The 25,915-nt window shown below is 40.2% G+C and overlaps 1 protein-coding gene across 4 annotated transcripts in view; it reads right to left on the minus strand.

Annotated features, from left to right (window-relative positions):
- RSRC1 (arginine and serine rich coiled-coil 1) overlaps positions 1–25,915 on the minus strand; it is a 364,908-nt gene that overhangs the window by 337,629 nt on the left and 1,364 nt on the right. The window contains exons 1-3 of one of the 4 annotated variants that reach the window (XM_080656474.1): positions 23,008–23,128; positions 943–1,138; positions 209–334 (exon numbers count right to left, since the gene is read on the minus strand). In XM_080656474.1, coding sequence (XP_080512600.1) covers positions 209–334; positions 943–1,136 — 320 coding nt within the window. In that variant the 5' untranslated portion in view covers positions 1,137–1,138; positions 23,008–23,128. Of the gene's footprint in view, positions 1–208; positions 335–942; positions 1,139–22,851; positions 23,130–25,915 lie in introns of those variants that run through there. The other 3 variants (XM_080656475.1, XM_080656476.1, XM_080656477.1) reach the window with 3 other exon arrangements.

A 25,915-nucleotide genomic window follows, 5' to 3' on the forward strand; every position in this document is an offset into this window, starting at 1 on the left:
AGTTGAGATCACACTGGACCATGTAGTTCCAGTTAAGCTATCAGATAACTACAACCGCAGAAGTGACCCAGATGACACCAGCAGAAAAACTGCCAGCTGAGTTCAGGTAAAAATTGTAAAATCATGAGAAAATAAATTATTGTTGCTTTAGATCACTAACTGTGGGGAATAGTGTGTCACAGAGCAATAAATATCTGATATGGCATACCTTCTTGTTCTGCTTTTCGACCTAGACCTCTGAATTCTATAGGATTTCCCCCAATCCCTTGAACGACTTCGACTTCGTTTTCTTCTAGAGCCATAAGAAGAGCTACTGCTTGATCGATGTCTCCGTCTGAAATAAAATATAATCAAGTATCACTGCTATAAAAAAATTTTATATGAGCATTAAGGAGAAATCACATAGATTCTAAAGAATTGTCTCGTTTTTACTGTTTTACACCTTCCTAAAAGCAAAAAGAGATAAAATGTTATTGCTCTTGAACAGTCAGATGACTAATTTCATAATTTAGTGATTGAATTAGCTACAAATTAAGACCTTGGAGGTGTTAAGTAGTATACAATCCTTCCAAATTTTATAATATAGTATGAGAATTATGCTAGTTTGTATCTACTTGTCTACAAAGAATGGACAAAGGAGAAAGACACTGAACCCATGGGATGGGCCTGGAAAAACAGAACGAAACACCTCTGGTTTGGGACTTAACCCTCATAACTAGTATAGTATACTACAGTGGTCGGCAAACTGCAGCTCGCAAGCCACATGCGGCTCGCGAGCCGTGGTTTGCCGCTCTGTTGACTAATGAGTTTGCCGACCACTGGTATAGTATATAACTACTAAAAGAAAAATGTTTTACCCAGAAAAATTAAAAGTACAAAAATATAAGAACTTTAAAGAATGTAGTCTCATTACTACGTAGGTAAAAATTATGAGAATCTCACCTTCTATCATAAGAATGTGAGCGAGGCTGAAGATCTCTGGACCAAGATCTTGACTTTGACCTTGATTTCCTTCCACCTTTCCTTCGACTATATGTTCTACTATCTGAAGAACTACTTGAAGATGACCGTCTACGATGTTTCTTTTTTCTTTTGCTTCTGCTTTCTTCTTCAGTATCTGATGAACGGCGTCCCATTTCTACAAGTTTAAATTCAAAGAAAATTATTACTAACATATGGCACTATGGATGAAATTTAATATAGCAATTTTTTTAAAACTTTGCAAAAATTCTTAGTCTTCAAGTAAAAATTTAAATGTACCTGGCTTCTTGACAAGAATATAAAAAACATCTCTAATACAGTCTTCTGGTTTTATAATTTAGTAACTGTTTTTATAATTTACGAACAACTTAAATTTATCCCAAATTTTTCCAAATGTCTCTCAAAAGAGTCAATATGAAGACAGCTCATTATAACAATTTTCTTATATAAGTTGCAGTTATGATTAATTACATAATATTTGGTTTAGGGGAGGGAGGAAAGATGGCGACCAGCAGGAAGGTAGAGAGGGAGAGTGTGTGAGAGAACGAGGGAGTGATAGATGTGTGTGTGGACGTGTGCGGGTGTGTGTGTGAGTGAAATAGGGACAGTTAGACCCTGCAGTTCTTCCAGGGGGCTGCCAATCTGGGCAGTCTTAAACGGCAAAACCCCGCTGCTGCCGCAAACACTCCGGGGAGGACATCGGCAGCACAGAGACCACGCCATCTTGAAGAACAGAACAGCTTGAGACTAGAATACTAGCCTCGCCAACACCCAGTCTGGTCTCAAAAGCAAACCAGGACCCTACAGCCACACTGGTAAAAGACCTGTGATCACTGCTGCAGACCCAGGGACACCAAGACTCCAGGCACCACAGCCGCAGATTTCTGTGAGTCACAAAGCCAATCCCCCTCCCCCACGGCCCCCGCAGCAGCGACATAGAAACTACCAGACCCCAGCCGCACAATAAGGCTTTCTGCACACACAAAGCAGTGGTGACTCTGCCTGACGTTGAGCCTTGGTGTGGGACACGGGAAGTTTGTTTCCCGTGACTCGTCTCCGCGCCCAGGCAGGGAGACTGAGCTAAATTTGAGCCTAGCTGTGCATCCCTAGGGAGGTAGTTTTCTGTGACCAGATCCCACGCCCACGCAGGGCAGGGAGACAGTGCTGAACTTGAGCCCGGACTTGCGAACTCTGGGAATTTGTTTCCCGCGACTCGTCTCTGCGCCCAGGCAGGAAGATTGAACTGAATTTGAGCATAGGTGCATGACCTTGGGGAGGTTATTTTCTGCGACCAAATCCTGCACCCACACAGGGAGACAGAGCTGAATTTGAGCCTGGGGGTGCAAACCTGGGGAGTTTGTTTCCCATGACCAGACCCTGCACCTTAGCAGAGAGGCTGTGCTGAATTTGAACCTGGATGTGCGGACTCGGGGAGTTTGTTCCCCACAACCAGTCCCTGTGCCCACACAGGGAGGCAGCGCTGAATTTGAGCCTGGGTGCATGGACATGGGGAGTTTGTTTTCCACTGTGCACACCCGCGTGACCAGACCCCACAACCACACTAAGTGGCAGTGCCACCTGACTTTGATTCAGGGCAAGCGCACACAGAAGGCTTTTTTTTTTTTTTTAAATATATTTTATTGATTTTTTACAGAGAGGAAGGGAGAGGGATAGAGAGTTAGAAACATCGATGAGAAACATCAATCAGCTGCCTCTTGCACACCCCCTACTGGGGATGTGCCCACAACCAAGGTACATGCCCTTGACCGGAATCGAACCTGGGACCCTTGAGTCCGCAGGCCGACGCTCTCTCCACTGAGCCAAACCGGTTTTGGCAACACAGAAGGCTTTTTAATGCAGGGCAGAAGTGGACCTCCTGCCAACACAGTCCTACTGAGCACCCGGTCTCCCACGCAGATCGGGGACCCTGAATCTCCACGCAAGAGGCAGCAATGAGCACCAGTGACTAGACCAGCCGTGGGCAAACTACAACCCGCGGGCCGGATCCAGCCCATTCGGCTGTTCTATCCGGCCCGCGGAGCCGAAAGAGCAGAGGGTTCTCTTGCTCTCCCCTCCACTCCTTTACTTTGAATTTATATTAGTTCACACAAACACTCCATCCATGCTTTTGTTCCGGCTCTCCGGTCCAGTTTAAGAACCCATTGTGGCCCTCGAGTCAAAAAGTTTGCCCACCCCTGGATTAGACTCTGTTCCTCATTGTGTGTGCCTGGGATCCCTGATTCCCAGTACATTCACACTAAGAGCCAGTGACTCCAATTCTTGGCGCATGTGCACACAGGGACCCTGATTCTCAGTGCGAGGTAGCACCAAGCAACAGAGACTCTGATACTCGATTCTCAGCATGGACACAGAGAGCCTCTGACTCCTGACATTCAATAAGGGACTTTGATTTTTGGCACACGCCAGTGGGTTCTCTGTTTCAACATGGCACAGGCCACACTAAGTCCCTGATTCTAGGTGCACACACGAGGCCACACTAAGCGCCTGTGACTCTGACCCAGGGCAAGCATGGCTCCCACGAACCCACAGCAACTGCACATCTTGGTGTCAGACCTCTTCAGTAACACTTGGGGGGTGTAAAACTCCCACTACACATGGCTCAGGCCCCCACAACTTGACATTTGAACCTTCTGGTGATAGTCAGAATGGGGAGACAACAAACAATCCCCAGAGGAAAGAAAAGGAGGAATCGCCAAGAAAGGAAATAAGTGAAACAGAAGCATGCGACATGTCAGAAAAAAGAATTCAGAGTAATGGTCATACAGCTCATACACTGGATGGATGAAAAAATCAACAACCTATGTAAAAATCAGGAAGAAATGAAAAATGATGTAGCTACAATCAAAAACACCATGGAAGGCTTCAACAGTAGACTAGAAGAAGCAGAGGACCAAATTAGTGAGTTAGAAGATCAGGTACAGAAACAAGCCCAATCTGAACAGCAACTAGAGAAAAAATTAAAAAGCAGGAGGAGAGCCTAAGGGAGCTTTGGGACAATGCAAAACGAAATAACATATGTATAATAGGGCTGCCAGAAGGACAAGAAGAGCAGCAAGGATTAGAAAATTTATTTGAAGAAATAATGACAGAAAACTTCCCTGATATGGGGAAGAAAAAAAGTTTACACAAGTACAGAGAGTCCCAAGCAAGATGAATCCCAAAAGACCCACACCAAGACATGCCATAATTACAATGGCAAATGTTATTGACAAAGAGAGAATCTTAAAGGCGGCAAAAGAGAGACAGAAAGTTACCTACAAAGGATCCCCCATCAGATTATCAAATGATTTCTCAACAGTAACACATCAAGCTAGAAGGGAATGGAAGGAGAAATACAAAGTGATGCAAAGCAAGGGACTGAATCCAAGAATACTCTATCCAGCAAGACTATCAACCAAAATTGAAGGGGAAATCAGGAGCTTCCCAGACAAAAAAAGGTTAAGGGAGTTTATCACTACCAAGTCAGCAATGCAAGAAATGCTAAAGGAAATGCTGTAAAAAGAAGAAACAAAAAGGTAAGAAGGAACACAGCCTCAAAAAATAAAAATGGCCTCAAACAAGTACCTTTCAATAATAACTTTAAAAATAAACAGACTAAATGCTCCAATAAAAAGACATTGAGTGGCTGAATGGATAAAAAAAACATGACCCATATATATGCTGCCTACAAGAGACCCATCTCAGAACAAGGGACTCACACAGACTGAAAGTGAAGGGATGGAAAAATATCTTTCACGCAAATAGAAATGAAAAAAAAGCTGGGGTAGCAATTCTTATATCTGACAAAATAGACCTCAAAGTGAAGATCATAACAAGAGATAAGGAAGGCCACTTCATAATACTAAAGGGATCAATACAACAACAGGATATAACCCTAATAAACATATATGCACCCAATGCAGGAGCACCCAAATACATAAAAAATATCCTGGAAGATATCAAGAGAGAGATCGACAACAATACAATCATAGTAGGGGGCTTTAATACACTACTGACATCACTGGATAAATCCTCTAGACAAAAAAATCAGCAATGAAAAAACAATCCTAAATGACTCACTAGATCAGATGGACTTGACATCTTCAGAACATTTCACCCCAAAGCTGTGGAATATACGTTCTTCTCAAGTGCACATGGGACATTTTCAAAAATAGACCACCTACTGGGTCACAAGCAAAGTCTCCCAAAATTCAGGAAGATTAAAATCATACCAAGCATCTTTTCAGACAACAATGGAATAATATTAGAAATAAACTACAATAAAAACAATCCAAAACACTCAAACACTTGGAAGCTGAATAGCATGTTATTAAATATTGATTGTGTTACCAATGAGATCAAAGAAGAAATTCAAAACGTTCTAGAAACTAATGACAATAAAAACACAACAATCCAAAACCTATGGGACACAATGAAAGCAGTCCTGAGAGGGAAGTTTATAGCTCTACTGGCCTACCTCAAAAAACAAGAAAAAATAGTAGTAAATCATCTAAAGCTACAACTCAAAAAATTAGAAAGAAAGCAACAAGAAAAGCCCAGAGTGAGCAGAAGAAAGGAGATAATAAAGATTAGAGCAGAAATAAATGACATTAACATTGAGCTAGGGGAGAAAACAAGATGGCGGCATAGGTAAGCACCTAAACTGCTGCCGCGCACAACAATTTCAAAACTACAACTAAAAGAACGGATATCATCCAGAACCACAGGAAGGCTGGCTGAGTGGAAATTCTACAACTAGAAGGAAAGAGGAAAGCACACGGAGAATCAGAGGAGCAGCAAAGGAGGGCTGAAGTACGGAGTCGCGCGCAGACAGGAAGGGCGACATAGTGCCTGGCTGACTTTCTCTGGCGGGAGGGGGAAGGAAGCCCTTGACTGCACTCAACCCCAGTTCCGATTGCACTGAAACCCAGTTCCGGGTGAAACCCCATGGACCCAGGCTCATACAGGGGAAGTCTGGACTGTCAGGTAAAGAGAAAGGAACACAGAGACTCAGAGACTCGGAGACCCAGGGGAGCCAAGGTGGGTCTGGAGGCACATGCGCACGCGAGTGCTCACAGAGAAAGCTGAATGCGGAGGTTGCCGCAGGCATTCCCTAGCAGAAGGGAGTCAGAAGCTCCTGACTGCACTGAACCCCAGTTCCAGGCGAGCCCCTGGGGACCCACGCTCTTACAGGGGGAATCGGGACGGTCAGGCGGAAACTCAGGGGAGTCACAGAAGGCAGAGGTCTGGAGGCGCGCGCGCAAGGGCAGGGCTGACATGAAGACAAGACTGTCTGCTCCGCCCTGAGACTCCACCCCATCCAAGTTGAGCACAGAGGCTTTTTCAATTTTGCATGTCTAACCCTATAAGGCTTTCTCCAGCACCAAACTTCTCCCAGCGTAGACACAGCTGATCCTCACAGCCAACTGGCCTAGAGGTCTATTCCTCCCAGTGATACCAACAACAATCAAGACTTAACTACAACAAGGCTGTACACACAGTCCACAAAGGGGTGCACCAAGAGTGTCCACCTCAGGTAACCAGGGAGGCCAACCCACTGGGCCATATAGGAAACCTAGCAAACAAACCCACCCTACCAACTCAGGGAAGCAACGAAAATGCGGAGGCAAAGAAACAGATCACAAACAAAAGAAATGGAGGAAAACAAATGACTGGATATATAATTCAAAACCACGGTTATAAGGCTTTTCAAGAATATCCTAGAAAAGGCTGATAAATTTAGCGAGACCCTCGAGGATATGAAAAAGGACCAACTAGATATTAAACATACACTGACTAAAATAAAAAATATTATACAGAGACACAACAGCAGACTAGAGGAACACAAGAATCAAGTCAAAGATTTGAAATACAAAGAAGCAAAAAGCACTCAACCAGAAAATCAAAAAGAAAAAAGAATCCAAAAAGTTGAAGATAGTGTAAGAAGCCTCTGGGACAACTTTAAGCATACCAACATCAGAATTATGGGGGTGCCAGAAGAAGACAGAGAACAAGATACTAAAAAACTATTTGAAGAAATAATGACTGAAAACTTCCCCTACCTGGTCAAAGAAATAGACTTACAAGTCCAGGAAGCGCATAGAACCCCAAACAAAAGGAATCCAAAGAGGACCACACCAAGAAACATCATAATTAAAATGCCAACGGCAAAAGACAAAGAGAGAATACTAAAAGAAGCAAGAGAAAAACAGTTAGTTACCTACAAGGGAGCAGCCATACAATTGTCAGCTGATTTCTCAAAAGAAGCTATGCAGGCCAGATGGGAGTGGCAAGAAGTATTCAAAGTGATGAAAAGCAAGAACCTACAACCAAGATTACTCTACCCAGCAAAGTTATCATTCAGAATTGAAGGGCAGATAAAGAGCTTCACAGATAAGAAAAAGTTAAAGGAGTTCATCACCACCAAACCAGTATTATATGAAATGCTGAAAGATATTCTTAAAGAAGAGGAAGAAGAAAAAAGTAAAGAGAAAAATTATGAACAACAAATACGTATCTATAACAAGTGAACCTAAAAATCAAGTGAATTAAAAATCTGAGGAACAAAATAAACTGGTGAATATAATAGAACTGGGGCATAGAAAGAGAGTGGAATGATAATTCTCAGGGGGAAATGGTATGGGGGGTGTGGGAAGAGACTGGACAAAAATCGTACACCTATGGATGAAGACAGTGGGGGAGAGGTAAGGGCAGAGGGTTGGGTGGGAACCGGGTGGAGGGGAGCTATGGGGGGGAAAACGGAGAAACAATTGTAATAATCTGAACAATAAAGATTTATTAAATTAAAAAAAAAGAAATAAATGACATAGAGACCAAAAAAAAATACAAAAGATCAATGAAACCAAGAGCTGGTTCTTTGAAAGGATAAACAAGATTGATGAACCTCTAGCAAGGCTCACCAAGAAGCAAAGAGAGAGGACTCAAATAAACAAAATCAGAAATGATAGAGGCGAATAACAACAGACCCCACAGAAATACAAAGGATTGTTAAAAAACATTATGAACAACTCTATTCCAACAAACTAGACAACCTGGAGGAAATGGACACATCCCTAGAAAAATACAACATTCCAAAACTCAATCAGGAAGATTCTAAACATCTCAATAGGCCAATAACTATGGAAGAAATTGAAGCAGTCATCAAAAAGCTTCCAGCAAACAAAAGCCCAAGGCCAGACAGCTTCACAGGAGAGTTACACCGAACATTCAAGGAAGAACTAAAACCTATCCTCCTCAGACTATTCCAAAAAATTCAAGAGGAAGAAACACTTCCAAACTCATTCTATGAAGCCAGAATCACCCTAATACCAAAACCAGACAACGACAACACAATGAAAGAGAATGACAGGCCAATATCCCTCATGAACATAGACGCCAAAATCTTCAACAAAATTCTAGCAAATTGGATCCAGCAGTACATCAGAAAGATCATACACCATGACCAAGCAGGATTTATCCCAGGGATGTGAGGATGGTACAATATCCGCAAATCAATAAACGTGATACATTACATAAACAACTTGAGGGAGAAAAATCACATAGTCATATCAATTGAAGCAGAAAAAGCATTTGACAAAATCCCACCCTTTCTTGATAAAAACTCTCAGAAAGGTGGGAATAGGAGGATCATACCTCAACATCATAAAAGCCATATATGACAAACCCACAGCCAGCATCACACTCAACGGACAAAAACTAAAGCCCCCTAAAAAACAGGAAAAAGACAGGGATGCCCACTCTCACCACTCCCGTTCGACATAGTACTGGAAGTACTAGCCATTGCTATCACACAAGAAGAAGAAATAAAAGGCATCCAAATTGGAAAAAAGAACTAAAACTGTCCTTATTCACAGATGACATGATACTGTACATAGAAAACCCTAATGACTCCATCAAAAAATTATTAGACTTAATAAATGAATTCCACAAGGTAGCAGGATACAAAATTAACGCCAAGAAATCTATGGCATTTTTTTAAATAAATCTTTATTCAGATTATTACAATTGTTTCTCCTTTTTCCCCCCATAGCTCCCCTCCACCCGGTTCCCACCCCACCTTCTGCCCTTACCTCCCCCCTACTGTCCTCATCCATGGGTGTATGATTTTTGTCCAGTCTCTTCCTGAACCCCCCCCCATACCCCTTTCCCCCTGAGAATTATCAGTACACTCCCTTTCTATGCCCCTGATTCTATTATATTCACCAGTTTATTCTGTTCCTCAGGTTTTTAATTCACTTGATTTTTAGGTTCACTTGTTATAGATACGTAATTGTTGTTCATAATTTTTCTCTTTACTTTTTTCTTCTTCCTCTTCTTTAAGAATACCTTTCAGCATTTCATATAATACTGGTTTGGTGGTGATGAACTCCTTTAACTTTTTCTTATCTGTGAAGCTCTTTATCTGCCCTTCAATTCTGAAGGATAGCTTTGCTGGGTAGAGTAATCTTGGTTGTAGGTTCTTGCTATTCATCACTTTGAATATTTCTTTTTTTTTTTAATATATTTTATTGATATTTTACAGAGAGGAAGGGAGAGGGATAGAGAGCTAGAAACATCGATGAGAGAGAAACATCGATCAGCTGCCTCCTGCACACCTCCCACTGGGGATGTGCCCGCAACCAAGGTACATGCCCTTGACCGGAATCGAACCTGGGACCCTTCAGTCCGCAGGCCGACGCTCTATCCACTGAGCCAAACTGGTTTTGGCACTTTGAATATTTCTTGCCACTCCCGTCTGGCCTGCATAGTTTCTGTTGAGAAGTCAGCTGACAGTCGTATGGGTGCTCCCTTGTAGGTAATTAACTGTTTTTCTCTTGCTGCTTTTACTATTCTCTCTTTGTCTTTTGCACTTGGCATTTTAATTATGATGTGTCTTGGTGTGGTCCTCTTTGGATTCCTTTTGTTTGGGGTTCTGTGCGCTTCCTAAACTTGTAAGTCTATTTCTTTCACCAGGTGGGGGAAGTTTTCGGTCATTATTTCTTCAAATAGGTTTTCAGTATCTTGCTCTCTCTCTTCTTCTGGCACCCCCATAATTCTGATGTTGGTACGTTTGAAGTTGTCCCAGAGGCTTCTTACACTATCTTCAACTTTTTGGATTTTTTTTTTCTTTTTGCTTTTTCGGTTGAGTGTTTTTTGCTTCTTTGTATTTCAATTCTTTGACTTGATTTTTGTGTTCCTCTAGTCTGTTGTTGGGTCTCTGTATAATATTTTTTATTTCAGTCAGTGTATGTTTAATTTCTAGTTGGTCCTTTTTCATATCTTCGAGGGTCTCGTTATATTTATCAGCCTTTTCTAGGATATTCTTGAAAAGCCTTATAACCGTGGTTTTGAATTATATATCCAGTCATTTGTTTTCCTCCATTTCTTTTGTTTGTGATCTGTTTCTTTGATGCCGCATTTTCACTGCTTCCCTGGGTTTGTAGGGTGGCTTTGTGTGCTAGGTTTCCAATATGGCCCAGTGGGTCGGCCTCCCAGTAAACCTGAGGTGGACACTCTTGGTGCACCCCTTTGTGGACTGTGTGTACAGCCTTGTTGTAGTTAAGTCTTGATTGTTGTTGGTATCACTGGAAGGAATTGACCTCCAGGCCAGTTGGCTGTAAGGATCAGCTGTGTCTATGCTGGGAGAAGTTCGGTGCTGGAGACAGCCTTATAGGATTAGACTTGGCAAATTGCAATAGCCTCTGTGCTCAGCTTGGATGGGGTGGAGTCTCAGGGCGGAGCAGACATTCATGGCTTCCAGTCAGCCTTGCCCTTGCGCGCGTGCGCGCCTGCAGACCTCTGCCTTCCCCGGCTCCCGAGTCTCCGCCCGAGAGTCCAGATTCCCCCCACAAGAGCGTGGGTCCCCAGGGGCTTGCCTGGAACTGGGGCTCAGTGCAGTCAGGAGCTTCTGACTCCCTTCCACTAGGGACAGCCTATGGCAACCTCTGCAGCCTTTGTGCACACTGGCATGCGCTCGCCTGCAGACCTCTGCCTTCCCCGGCTCCCGAGTCTCTGTCCGAGAGTCCAGATCCCCCCCCGTAAGAGTGCGGGTCCCCAGGGGCTCACCTGGAACTGGGATTCACTGCAGTCAGAATTGGGGTTCAGTGCAGTCAGGAGCTTCGGACTCCCTTCTGCTAGGGAAAGCCTGTGGCAACCTCCCCAGCCTTTGTGCACACAGGCGCGCGCACCTCCAGAACCCTGCCTGCCGGGGCTCCCCCAGGTCTCCCTCGGGTCTCCAAGTCTCCAGGTGCCTTTCTCTCTACCTGACAGTCCAGACTCCCCCGGTATGAGCCTGGGTCCACGGGGTTTCGCCCGGGACTGGGGTTCAGTGCAGTCAGAACTGGGTTCAGTGCAGTCGGGGGCTTCCTTCCCCCTTCCGCCTGAGAAAGTCAGCCAAGCTCTCAGCCACCCTTCCTCTCTGCGCGCACAAAGACCCTTTGCTGTACCTCCAATTGTCTGTGAGCTTTTCTCTTTCCTTCTAGTTGTAGAATTTTCACTCAGCCAGCTTTCCTGTGGTTCTGGATGGTGTCCGTTCTGTCTTTTAGTTGTAGTTTTGAAATTGTTGTGCGAGGCAGCAGTTTAGGTGCTTACCTATGTTGCCATCTTGGTTTCTCCCTCTATGGCATTTCTATACACCAATAGTGAACTTGTAGAAAGAGAGACTAAAAAAGCAATCCCATTTACCATCGCACCAAAAAAATTAAGATACCTAGGAATAAACTTAACTAAAGAGGTAAAAGACCTATATGCAGAAAACTACAGGACACTGAAAAAAGAGATAGAGGAAGTTATAAACAGATGGAAGAACATACCGAGTTCATGGATTGGTAGAATCAACATCATCAAAATGTCCATACTACCCAAAGCAATCTATAGATTCAATGCAATCCCCATTAAAATACCAACAGCATATTTCACAGACCTAGAAAGAACTCTCCAAAAATTCATCTGGAATAAAAAAAGACCCCGAATAGCTGCAGCAATCCTGAGAGAGAAGAACAAAGTAGGTGGGATCTCAATACCAGATATCAAGCTGTATTACAAGGCCATTGTTCTCAAAACTGCCTGGTACTGGCACAAGAACAGACATATAGATCAAAGGAATAGAATAGAGAACCCAGAAATCGACCCAAACCACTATGCCCAATTAATATTCGACAAAGGAGGCATGAACATACAATGGAATCAAGACAGTCTCTTCAATAAATGGTGTTGGGAAAATTGAACAGATACATGCAAAAAAATGAAACTAAACCACCAACTTACACCATACAGAAAAATAAACTCAAAATAGATAAAGGACTTAAACGTAAGACAGGAAACCATAAAAATACTAGAGGAATCCACAGGCAGCAAAATCTCAGACATATGCCGAAGGAACTTCTTCACTGATACTGCTCCTAGGGCAGTGGTGGGCAAACTCATTAGTCAACAGAACCAAATATCAACAGTACAACGATTGAAATTTCTTTTGAGAGCCAAATTTTTTAAGCTTAAACTTCTAACACCACTTCTTCAAAATAGACTCGCCCTGGCGGTGGTATTTTGTGGAAGAGCCACACTCAAGGGGCCAAAGAGCCACATGTGGCTCACAAGCCGCAGTTTGCCGACCACGGTCCTAGGGCAACGGAAAATAGAGAGAAAATAAACAAATGGGACTACATCAAAATAAAAAGCTTTTGCACAGCAAAAGAAACCAGCAACAAAACAACAAGAAAGCCCACTGTATGGGAGAACATATTTGCCAATGTTATCACTGATAAGGGTTTAATCTCCAACATCTACAGGGAACTCATACAACTCAACAAAAGGAAGATAAACAATCCAATCAAGAAATGGGCAATGGACCTAAATAGACACTTTTCCAAAGAAGGCAGAAGGAAGGCCAAGAGACATATGAAAACATGCTCAAAGTCAGTAATTATCCAAGAAATGCAAAACAAAACGTCAATGAGATACCATCTCACACCTGTCAGAATGGCTATCATCAACAAATCAATAAACAACAAATGTTGGAGAGGATGCGGACAAAAAGGAACCTTCGTGCACTGCTGGTGGGAATGCAGACTGGTGTAGCCACTGTGGAGAACAGTATGGAGTTTCCTCAAAAAACTGAAAACGGAACTCCCATTTGACCCAGTAATCCCACTCCTAGGAATATATCCTAAGAAACTAGAAACACCAATCAGAAAGGATATATGCACCCCTATGTTCATAGCAGCACAATTTACAATAGCTAAGATTTGGAAACAGCCTAAGTGCCCATCAGCAGATGAGTGGATTAAAAAACTGTGGAACATCTACACAATGGAATACTACGCTGCACTAAAAAAGAAGGAATTCCTACCATTTGCAACAACATGGATGGAACTGGAGAGCATTATGCTTAAGTGAAAAAAGCCAGTCAGAGAAAGATAAATATCACATTATCTCACTCATCTATGGGAAATAATGAACAACATAAACTAATGATCAAAAACAGATCTAGAGACAGGGAAGCATCAATCAGACTGTCAAACCTCAGAGGGAAGGTAGGGGAGGTTGGGGGTAAGAGGGAGAGATCAACCAAAGGACTTGTATGCATGCATATAAGCCTAACCAGTGGACACAGACAACAGGGGGGTGAGGGCATGAGTTGTGGGGGGGGGGGGGGGAGGTTGGGAAGGTAATGGGGGGATGAGGACAAATATGTAATACCTTAACCAATAAAGAAATTAAAATGCAAAAAAAAAGGAATTTAAAAAATACATATTTGGTTTAGGGATCAACTACCTAATCCTTCATTTTCACATTCCCTAAAGATAAAACATACTTTACTATCTTTTAGAATTACTTTTTTCTAACTGAAAATTCTACATTTTTAAATGGGTAAAAATCATTAGTCATCAACAGAGTACAAAGTGAAATAATATACTATCATCATTTCACTTGTGAAATTTGGGAGAGGAAATGTTAACTTAAGTAACAAAGTTGGTGAGGTTATTGTGAAGTCAGTCAAATCTTCACACTGTATATTCCTTCCTAAAAGCAATTAACAGTTTATATGAAGAGTCATAAAAAATGTTGATTTTTTTTTCACAAAGCAATTCTACTTCTAAGAATATATCTGAAATTTTTTTCTTAAAAAAATATAACCACAAAGATATCCATTATACCATTATTAAAACTGTCTCTATAGAAAATACAATCTTTAAAAATATGTACATATGAATAAGAGCAAAAATAAAAATTGATAATATTTAAGTGGTAAAACTGGGTAACGTTTTTTTCTTTTTAAAAATATTTTCTATATGGCTATGGTAATGTTTTCACATTTAGTATAAAAAAGGAAAAATATACAGAAATAGAAGTTAAAGTTTTTTTTCAAATTATATTTTTATTGTTGACTTTATTACAGATGTCCCTCATTTACATTCTCTTTGCTTTTCCCCCCAGACTCTGCCCTCCCCTCCCTATGCCGCTGACCACATTGTTGTGTCCATGGGCTATGCATACATGTTCTTTGGCTATTCTCTTCACCTTCTTCCACCCTATCTACCCCCATGCACCTCCCCTCTGACATCTGTCAGTCTGTACCAAGTATCCATGTATCTGATTCTATTTTGTTTGTCAGTTTATTTTGTTCATTCGATTGTACAAGTGAGATCACATGATGAGTGTCTTTCTCTGACTGGCTCATTTTGCTTAGCATAATAATCTCCATGCTGTCATAAAAGGTAAGAGATCCTTTCTTTTTATAGCCTCGTAGTATACCAGTGTGTAAATGTACCATAGCTTTTTTTATCCACTCATCTACCAATGGTGTTTTTGAATTATCAGAATATATTCCCAGAAGTGGGATCACTAGGTTGAAAAGTAGTTTCATTTTCAACTTTATGAGGAAACTCCATACTGTTTTCCACAGTGGCTGCGTTCCTACCAACAATGCACTAGGGTTCCCTTTACTCCACACCTCGCCAGCACTTGTTGTATGTTGATTTACTGAAGGTAACCATTCTGGCAGGTGTGAGGCAGTATTTCATTGTGGTTTTAATTTGCATCTCTCTGATGGTTAGAGACATGAGCATTTTTTCATGTCTACTGGCCATCTGTATGTCCTCTTTAGAGAAGTGTCTATTCCAGTCCTTTGCCCATTTTTTAAATTGGATTGTTTGTCTTCCTAGTGCTGAGTTGTGTAAGTTCTTTATATATTTTGGAAATTAATCCCTTATCATGGGGGAACATGTTCTCCCATAGAGTAGGTTCCCTTTTCATTTTGTTGATGGTTTCTTTTGCTGTGCAGAAGCTTTTTAGTTTGATGTAATCCCATTTATTTTTTCTTTCCTTTGCTTCCCTTGCCCTAGGAGACATATTGGCAAAAATATTGCTATGTGAGATGTCTGAGATTTTACTGCGTATGTCTTCTTCTAGGATTTTTATGGTTTTGCAACGAACATTTAGGAATTACCTTAGCTAATAAGAAACTTACTCATCTTACTTTAAAGTTAGCCTTTAGATTCTTATATGCAACCTTATTTTTGTTACTGACATGGTTATTAGCTACCAAGCAAGATCCATGCTATGTAATGGTTAAGATAAGTGGTTAATGGATCAGATAAGCAAAAGTCTCACACTTTCCTTTAGTATGCATTCAAAATAAGGTAAAAATCATTACTATAAACAAAGCAGTATGTTAAATTACAGCTGTGTTTTCAGAACTGTCAGGTGAACTTTCCCCTCCCTTACTCCAATTGAAAACTGCTGTTAGGATTCGATTTAAAACTTTATGCTCTTTACCTACAGCCAGATTTAGACATAAATATAGTTCTGAAACTCCAAGATGTTCACATTTCTAACATTTTATTGTTCAACAAAACACTGGGAAGAGTTGATTTTGAAACTTTTAGCAAATCAGTAACGTATCTAAGCAGGTTTTCTCGTTGAAAAATGAAACTGCACTGGACAAAAGAGCACCATGATCCTTTCCAAATATTATGATATGAAATTACACATATACACATTATATATGTACATATATACATATGCTTAAATGTATGTGTAAATAATACATGTATAATCTATATATCGATTATATCTAACCATGTGGGTGTGCGTGACGGTGTGTGTATGTATTTCCATTAAGGAATTTGTACATAACTGAGTGATAATGATCACCTAAGTTTTCTTATTTCCTAGCTTTTTCTTCCATTCTTGTTTTCACTTTTAAGCCGTTAAAAATGTTCTGTACCCACAAATAATCATTTAACATGAGCTTTTATGTTCTTAGTATCTTGTTAAAAAATACTAAAATGAGAATATAAAGATAAAAAGATATAAATTCACAAGGATACACGACTAGAAGGCAGCAGGAACAGTAAACAAGATACGTCAACAAATTTTTACCAAATGAAAAACATATGGAGGATTTAGGGCTATGAGAGCCGAATATCAGCAACTACAGAGAATTCCAACATGAGAAAAGCCAATTTACAAAGCAAAAATCAGAAAGGATAGGAATTTAAGATACCACTTCCCACAGTGGACACTAAGATGCATGGAACTAAAAAACAAGGAAACTGGATACAAGTCTATAAAAGCAGTCCCAGGTCCCTTTCCCCATGCAACCCAGACAGGTAGGTGACTACTCTTCCCCAATCCCAGGAGAGGCGATTTATTTAGTAAAAATGGCAAAACAATAAAGCACCAGATCCAGGGGCAGAGTAAATGAGGGCAGAGAGATGCTAAACTAAAAGTGAAAGGAATTACATGAAAGTCTACAACTAATGGTAAATACTGTACCATTAGTTGGATCCAAGATAGTTCTGACAGAGGATTCATCTATGCAAAAACTGAACAGTAGCTGAAAAAGATATACTCTAAGTATCTGAAGGTGTGCCCCCCCACAAAAGAAAAAAACAGCCAGGCCCTTACCCAATCACCTATAACCAAGCCCACCAGTTAATAAGCCCAAGCCTTAAACATTTTTCAGTAAACAATTTTTGTCAACTTTTTAGAGATTATTAAAAAGGGGGGAGGGAAGGATAACCAATCATGTGATGAAAGCCTTCATTATAAGAGACAGAAAGGAAAAAACAACTCGTAGTAAACTAGGAACATGCAGAAGAAAATTAAAGGAAAATATCACAGTTAATTTCCTCAGAAACATGAGAAAGTGATCCAGCAAACAAGAATAGGAGGAACATCCATAGAACAGGAGAAAAAGCTTGAAATTTAAAAAAAAAAAAAATGTAAAAAAAATACAATAAAATTAGAAGATTAGTTCAAATGACTCACAAAAAGTAGTAAGAAAAAGATTAAAATCAGGAGGTAAAAATTGTAAGAAAAAGATTAAAAATAGGAGGTAAAAAGTCCCTGGAACAATTAATTTTAAATGACATAAACCAGACATATCTCATAAAAATTCAGACACTAAGAATATATAGAAGACCCCAGAAACTTCTACAGAGAAAAAAATGGAGAAATCGTAATAAAAGGAACAGGACTTTTAAACTGCAATATATAGAAAACAATGGAGACTTGTCTCCAAAATTCTAAATGAAAATGCTTTTCAACATAGAATCTATATCCAAACCAATCACTGATCTAATAAAAGATCAGAATAAAGACATTTTCAGATATGCAGCCCCAAAATTATACTTCACACCCCACCAAAAGCAAACAGCAAACCAACAAAGATAAGCCAGATTCAAAAAATAAGAAATGTAACACTAGAGATAGGTAAAACATCCCAGGATGAAAGCAGGCCTAGCTATAAGGGATACATCAGTGAAAAAGAGACAAAAAACCTTGCCCTCAAGGAGCTTATATGCTAGTCTAACAGCAGTTCTCAAAACAGGATCTGTAGGACACCTGAGGTTCCCTAAGACCCTTTTAGGGGTCCAAGAGGTCAAAACTATTCTCATTATAACACTCAAATATGACTTACCTTTTTCACTGTGTTGACTTTTGCACTGATGATGTACAAGCAATAGTAGATAAAACTACTAGTGCCTTAGTAGGAACCAAGGCTATGGCACCAAACTGTACTAGCAGTCATTGCATTCTTCACAGCAATAGTTAAAAAAAAAAAAAAAAAGGGCAGGGGAGGTTGAGTGGGTGGGAAGAGATCAACCAAAGAACTTGTATCCAGTTATGCATAATCCATGGACATAGACAATAGGGTGGTGAAGGCCTGGGGTGGGGGACAGAGGCGGGCTAGAAGAGGTCAATAGGGGGAAAAGGAGGACATATGTAATACTTTCAACAAAAAAGAAAACAACTGCTTTTTAAAAAGCAGTTCACTTGTTCACTTAAGAATGTCCTTGATAAAGTAGTAAAAAGCATTAACTTTATTAAATTTCAACTCTTGAGCAAACATCTTTTAATATTCTATGTGATAAAATGGGAAACACACATAACTGCTGCTGGATAATGAAGAATGATGGTTATCTTGAGAAAAGGCATTTGTGCAACTGAATTGCAAGTTGAACTGGCTGCTCTTATCATGACGCACAATTTTCATTTTAAAGGACTCTGATTATTCAAACTTGCATATTTGGGAGACATTTTCTCAAAAATGAATGGAGTCTTTCACTTCAAGAAAAACTGACAATATTTGTTGCCAATAAAATTTGAGCTCTCAAGCCAAATTAGAATTTTGGGTAAATTGTATCTACTATCATGAGACTGATAGCTTCCCAGTATTAAAGATTTCTGTGATGAGATCAGTGGTGATATTAACAAATGTGATTTTTTAAAAATATTATGTAATGAAGGGTAGTAATATTGGGAAGATATGCATAACACAAAGGATCAGTATTTTCCAGCAGGTCAATGCATCATGTCGCAGAATCATGCATAGGTAAAAAATGCATTCACAAGCAAGACAAAGTATTAGATTTTAATGTGGAAGAGTATGAAAAGATCACTGATATGGCTTCAAATACCACATTACAACCAACTTTTAAGAAACTACCACTTGTCAAGTTTTGGTGTAATATCAAAGAATTATCTGCAAAGGCTATTAAAATACTACTTTTTTCTAAGACTAATATAATATTGTGTTAACTATACCTTAATGAAGATATAGTTTTTCTAATACAGTATCTGTGTGAATAGATTTTCTTCATATACCTCAATCAAAACAACTCATCACAATAGATTGAATACAGAAGCATATACTGTATAAGAATCCAACTGTCTTCTATTAAGCCAGACATTAGAGATTTGCAAAAAATGAAAAATGCCAGTTTTCTCACTAAGAATGGTTTTGAAAAATATAGTTATTTTTTCATATCAAATTTGTTATTTATGTTACCATATAATGATTTATTATTATTAAGTGGATTAATAATTCAAAATTTCCTATTTTAATTATTAGTAAAGCAATATTTATAGATATAGCCCACATAGATAATAGTTCTTGGGCTCTCAATAAGTTTTAAGAGTATAAAGGGATCCTAAAACTAAAAAGTTTGAGAACCACTGCTTTAAGGCAGCTATCGTCATTTCCACTCTCCATTCTTGTCTAGCTTATTAAGGCATAAAGAAGTAGGAAAAAAAAAAGGGCACACATCTAATTATGTACCTTGATGGTGACCAAAGAAAGAAAGGGGGGAGTGGTATAAAATTTTCCTTGTTTTAATTTCAAACAACATAAATTATCCATAATAGAATGATTACATTTAACCCATAAAAGTTAGTGGGAGATACAAAATCTTCCTTCTAGGAGCCAAACAATAAAAAGTTGAAAAACCGCCCTGACCGGTTTGGCTCAGTGGATAGAGCATCAGCCTTCTGACTGAAGGGTCCCCGGTTAGATTCTGGTCAAGGGCATGTACCTTCGTTGCGGGGCACATCCCCGGTGGGGGGCGTGCAGGAGGCAGCTGATCGATGTTTCTCTCTCATTGATGTTTCTAACTCTCTATCCCTCTCCCTTCCTCTCTGTAAAAAATTAATAAAAAATAAATAAATAAATAAAGTTGAACAACCACTGTCACAAAATTATAAATATTTTTTCAAGGGATATAGTTACATTTCAGAAAAATTACACTGAAATATTAATATCAGTAAGAGAAAACAACAGCCACCATAATTCTTTATTACGGTTAACATCAAATATTTATCCAGAAAAGGAAGTCAACACTAAGAGCAAATCAGAAGTACACCCAAATATTGTCTTCTCTATCAATGACAGGTACTGAACTCTTATTCACCACCCTCGATATATACACTGAGTGGCCAGATTATTATGATCTCTGAACGCATAATAATCTGGCCACTCAGTGTATATCCTATCAGGGGTCCTCAAACTACAGCCCGCGGGCCACATGCGGCCCACTGAGGACATTTATCCGGCCCGCTGGGTGCCGCTGCCTGTCCTGCTTAGCGGCCGACTTGTCGCGGGTCCGCAGTGCACATAGGAATTTGTTCATAGCTTTTTTTTTTTAAACTATAATCCAGCCCTCCAACGGTCTGAGGGACAGTGAACTGGCCCCCTGTTTAAAAAGTTTAAGGACCCCTGTCTATATAATAAAAGGCTAATATGCAAATTGTCCCCTCGACCAGGAGTTCGACCAGCAGGCAGGCCGGCCAACCGCCCATGTCCCCGCCCCCTGGCCAGGCTGGCCGGACCCCACCCATGCACGAATTCATGCACCGGGCCTCTAATACATATATAAAATACACACACACACACACACACACACACACACACACACACTGAGTGGCCAGATTATTATGCGTCCAGAGATCATAATAATCTGGCCACTCAGTGTATATTCACCTCTGGATTTCCATAATGTCCCTAGCATGTAGCTGAAAATACTTGCTCATTGAAATCATGGTGGTCAACTTATATTTCACACTCCTAGTAAGAAAGAACTCTTTATATTTAACTCCATTGGTAAGGTGCAATGCATGGGAAGACACATTAATAGTAGCTCTTTCTGATAAGGGCAATGATGATTGAGCACAGATTTTTAGGAATTCCACAAGCTGACAATTTTTCAACCTATCTGTAAGCAAAAAAAAAAAAAAGCATAGGGACAGAACTCCTACAGCTCTTGGTTTTACATTCTAACTCTGGTCTCTAGTATATTCGTATATCCTGGTTGAATCTCATGGTTGCAAACCTTACCCAACTACTCATACTACAGAAGTGAAGCCAAGACTGGTAATGACGACAGTAGGACATCAATTTACAAAAACATCTTATTGCAAAGTTTAGGTGAACGATGGAAGATGTGGACCCAAGATGTGGCATTCAAAAAACAGCTCAAAGGCATACACAAGTAGTTTCTTTGTCCAGTTATATTAATAAAGGCACAAAAACAGTTATCTTTTTCAGAAAACAGACAGAGAGAACAAGGATTCCTAGAGGATATGACAGTTTACATAATTTCTCCACTACTCATTCATCAGTAAATCAAACTACAATTTTTTTTGTTATCTTGGACACATGGTCAAAAAAAAAAAAAAAGAGCCATCATTTCAATGGGAAATAGAGAAAAGTGAAAGTGGGATTAATATCATTTAGCATAAGAACTCCATAAAACAAGTACAGAACTATGCAAAGGCAGTAAAAGAACTGAGGTAAAATTCTAGCTTAACAAGCCTAACAAAGCAAAACTCCAAAGGAGATAGAGAACTGTCAAAACACTCCTCCTCCCATAACACCTAAACATCTACGGACTAGCATATCTTTTTTTTTTTTTTTTTTAAGCATTACTGGGCATGGGACTCTTCCCCAATGGTTTGAAAATCAAAGCAGAAAATATATCTATACATCTACTATAACAATCTTACTACAGAAGGTTTCCAAATCGTAGCACAATTCTTTCCTGAAACTGGTCAAGTTGGAAAGGCAATTAATAGGCGCCGTCTGCCTTTATGTTTTTCAGCTTCAAACATTTTTAGCCCTCTCACTGAAGAACGCACAGTAAGAAAGTGCTACCACTTAGCAGGAAATCTCCTTTGCCTGCAAAGACAGTGAATATTTATAGACTCTAAGGCTAGACGGGCTCTCAAAGGATACCCAGTTTCCCCACAAGGTTGCACCTGTAACACCTGCTCCAATCCTTAAACCTGAGAACACTGCATATCTCCTTCACTTAGAGCTTTTACATCTAAGTTCAAAGATGACAACGTGAAACTTTTGGGTGAGAACACAAAACATTTGAATTAATTTAACTACCTGGGATCTGTTTAGTTGATTCACAAATAGATTACTAATTCTGAAAATGCAAAAAAAAAAAAAAAAAAGATTAGGCGTCCAGTGTGCATTTAAAGATATATAACCCCTGAGAGAGAAATTATCTTAAAATTGACCTAAAATCAAGAGCAGTCAACATGTGTAATAGTGCATTATAACCACCAAAGTAAACAGAGTTTAAGGGTAGCCATGTGCTCTTAACCTAGGATCACAAGGCCCTGAAGTCAAGGAAGAGTGCTTAAAGCGGGTATGTGTATTTATACGTAGGCAAGTCTATTTCATCTCTCCTCTCAGCAAGCTAGTGTGTGAGCTGGGAATAATGGGGGGAGAAAAGGTGTATCTAAAGTAGAGACCACGGACGGGGTGGGACAGGGTGCACCAGGTTGCAGTCTCTCTCCCCGCACCTTACCGGGCACTCATTGCCAAGGCCGGTCCATAAACCCCAAAGCAGAGATCAATGGGGGTGGGGTGAAACAGGGGATGAGCGAGGAAGCGCAGGAAAAGTGGACTAACTCTCTCACACCACCTCCAGACCTAGGGCCTAGCCAGAGACCTGCGACTTACCACCCCCCCAAAGCCAACCACCACCTATGGCCCCAGCTCCGAACACCAGGGTCAGAAACCTCCAGGTGCGAGACGCATGCGCACTGGCCCCCCGCTCTGCACACCCTGGAACCAACCTCCTAGTCCCCCGCCGCCTCCCAGACTGCGGCAGGCCCCGCGCCGCCTCACGCCGCCTCACGCAGGAGCAAGGCCTCGGAACCCCACCGCCGCGGGCGCCTCCTCCCGGGCCCCGGTCGAGGGCATCACCTGGCCCCCAGTCTTCGATGCCCTACCGTAGACTTGCAAGCGCCGCAAATTTGGAAATGTTTCTTCTAATCGGGGAGCCGCCGGCGTCCTCCGAACTTGCTTCAGTTTAAGCTCACCGCCTTCCTGGTTCCAGCGCCAGGCAGCGTCAGCCGAGCTTCCGAATGCATCGATGGAGGTTACCAGGCGTTAGGAGTGCCGAGGGAATAGATCGTCACGCCGCCAATTTTTTGTTTGGTGTTGGTTTTGCTTGCTTGTTTGATTATTTGATTGCCTTATAACCAAAAAAAACAATAAAGGTGGGGACTGACGAGTGTAATTGCCTTTGTAACCGTCGTTATCGTCACAGATAATCAGTAAACGAGTCTGCATCATAGGAAGTTAGGTTTAAGACACATGTAGCAAAATTGGTTATCTCTAGCTGGGGGAGGAGGAAACTCGCCCAACAATAATAAATCATGGGAGTGTGTCTGCATAGAGTCGTGTGTGATTAAAATGCAATGATTTATTTGCAAAAATGCATTCAAAGTCGGTGTTTCTTCTGACCTGAAGGTGAAGGCACTCACAGGTTGGTTGCAAATTAGTTTCTCACATTAAAGTAACTGGTTGTTAGAGGACTGGGGGAAGGCTGCCCTAGGCAGGGAAAGGAGATTTCTTCTGAAAGAGAAATTGTTTAGGTGCTTGTTGTTATTTACATCAATAAAAATTAAAGCGATTAAGCACTTTGTGTAACTCACATTACATTAATTATCTGTCCTTGCATAAACATCATGTTTCCTTGTTAGCTATAAATTCACAAAGATATGGAGGTAAATAAACTGTTGGCCTTGGTTTGGGTCAACTGTGAGAACCAACTCGTTCAGAATTGCTAGATACCCAAACCACAGTTTTCTGCAGATATTTGAGAGGTGAAAATCAGCTCCAGAAATATATTTGTCATAAATGACTGTACCTTAAATAACCAGTTTTGAGGGACCGTTTTAAAACTAACTACCACACTACATGTTTATTTTAAATAATTCAATAGCTGAGGGGACTCGGTGTTCTGAATTTTATTGGAACTTGTATACCTGTCTGCAGGCTGTCAACTGAGCTTTACTATCAATTTTTTTTTTCTTACCAAAACTGTATTTTGAAATACCCTGTTTCCGGAAAACATTTACTATTTAATAAAACAACCTCATTAGAACTTCATGAGCATTTATTAGCATATCATTTCAAAACCTTGGTGTGTTTTTTTTAACTAAGTTTCCCTTAGGCCAGTAGAATCCGTGATCAGACACTGCAGATCTCTCATAACTCTATCAACATCACTATTCCTAAATATACAAAAAGCCAGGAAAATCTATTTGGTGTGAATCGCATCAATTGCCTGGACCTTCTCTGATTACCTTTAAAGTGGTCATCTTTCCCTCTAGCTCTGTAGATGGAATTTGAGATCAGACCTAGAAATCATGGCCAAAAAAAAAAAAAAAAAAGGTAGCTGGTGAGTCTCTTGATCCCTTACCAGACTTGTAAAGTGGTCATTTTGGAGCTATTTGTGAATAGTATTTAACACCTCAGTTTGGGAGCTCTTTCTGGTCATTCTGCTCAATAATCTTAAAAACATATTTTCTTAAAGGATTAAAGTTTTATGGTTATTCCCCTCTCATAATATCAGGACTAAAGTGATTACAATGTAAAATCATGTTCCTAAATTCATATAACTTTGGAAAGTGTATTTTAGTCTCCTTTATGGCATAATAAAATAAAAGCAAGCACTAATATAATTCATTAATACCTAAAAGTTATTGCACTGGAAACATAAAGATCTTAATTATTTCTCCTAAAAATAGCAATAAGTGAAATGTTTTAAGAACAAAATATAACTTCAGCATTCAAGAGAAAACAAGGCAAATACTTCTTAAAAGTATGATTTCCATCTCAAGTTTGCCAAATGTGAACATTTTAATCTGAAGAGTAGTATAGTATTACAGTTATGTATAGCCTCTATTTACATATATCCTAGAAACACTAATATATTAAGTTTTAATTGTGTTCTTTTTCTACAAATGTTTCAGGTTGTTTTGATGGAACTTCTCAAATTATCTGTTAACTTTGTGCTGATGCTTTAACAAATGGATGGAAGATATACATATCAAAGTTTTGTCATTGCTTTTATTTTTACTAGGAGTATTAGATCTAAGAAAATGAACCAAGTTACCTTTAATATCAGAAAGCCTGCATTAATGTTTATTAACATTCAGACTACTTGAAAATGTCCCCAAAGCTACACTTGAAGGACATATTTGTTTACAAACTCAAATAATACAACTTTCCATATGTAGATATTCTTATGTGAGATACATTTGTGGCCACACTTCTCACAGCAAGCTTTGTCCTGCACAATACAGACAAATGACTCAGGAATATAGACATTCCTTCCACATAACTGTTTCGATTAAAACAGTCCAGGGAGAGAGCGGGAGACTTTTCTCCGGGCGAACATCTCTTTTTTTAATAGTTCACAATAAATAAAATTAAGAGGGGCACAAACTTAACATCGACTGATTTTTTTTTTTTTAATTCAAAGAAGGATAATCACTTGCTTTTCAAAATCAGGAAATCAACTAGAATGTTTACCAGGTTGCTAAAGAAGAGCTCTTGCAATTCATTTCGGGAGGGGTCCGGACACAGGGAGTTAGTAACAAGGGAGATGGGGTGAGGGTCCTGACACCTCCCAGAGGGAACGAAGTCCAACTGTCCGTGATGGGGCGCTAAGGAAACTCTTTAATATGGAATCTGTCAGGGAACAGCTGCTCGGGAAATGTGTTAAATTGACCGGCCGGGTTGTTCGTGGAGGAGTCGGCTTGGGCTCCAGGACGCAAGTAGTGGGGTAAATCACAAATTCCCCAGGGCCGGGAGGCTGGTGAAGACCCAGGCTCAGCTCTGGCTGCG

Source organism: Plecotus auritus (assembly GCF_963455305.1).
Source record: "Plecotus auritus genome assembly, chromosome: 2".
Lineage (NCBI taxonomy): Eukaryota > Metazoa > Chordata > Mammalia > Chiroptera > Vespertilionidae > Plecotus > Plecotus auritus.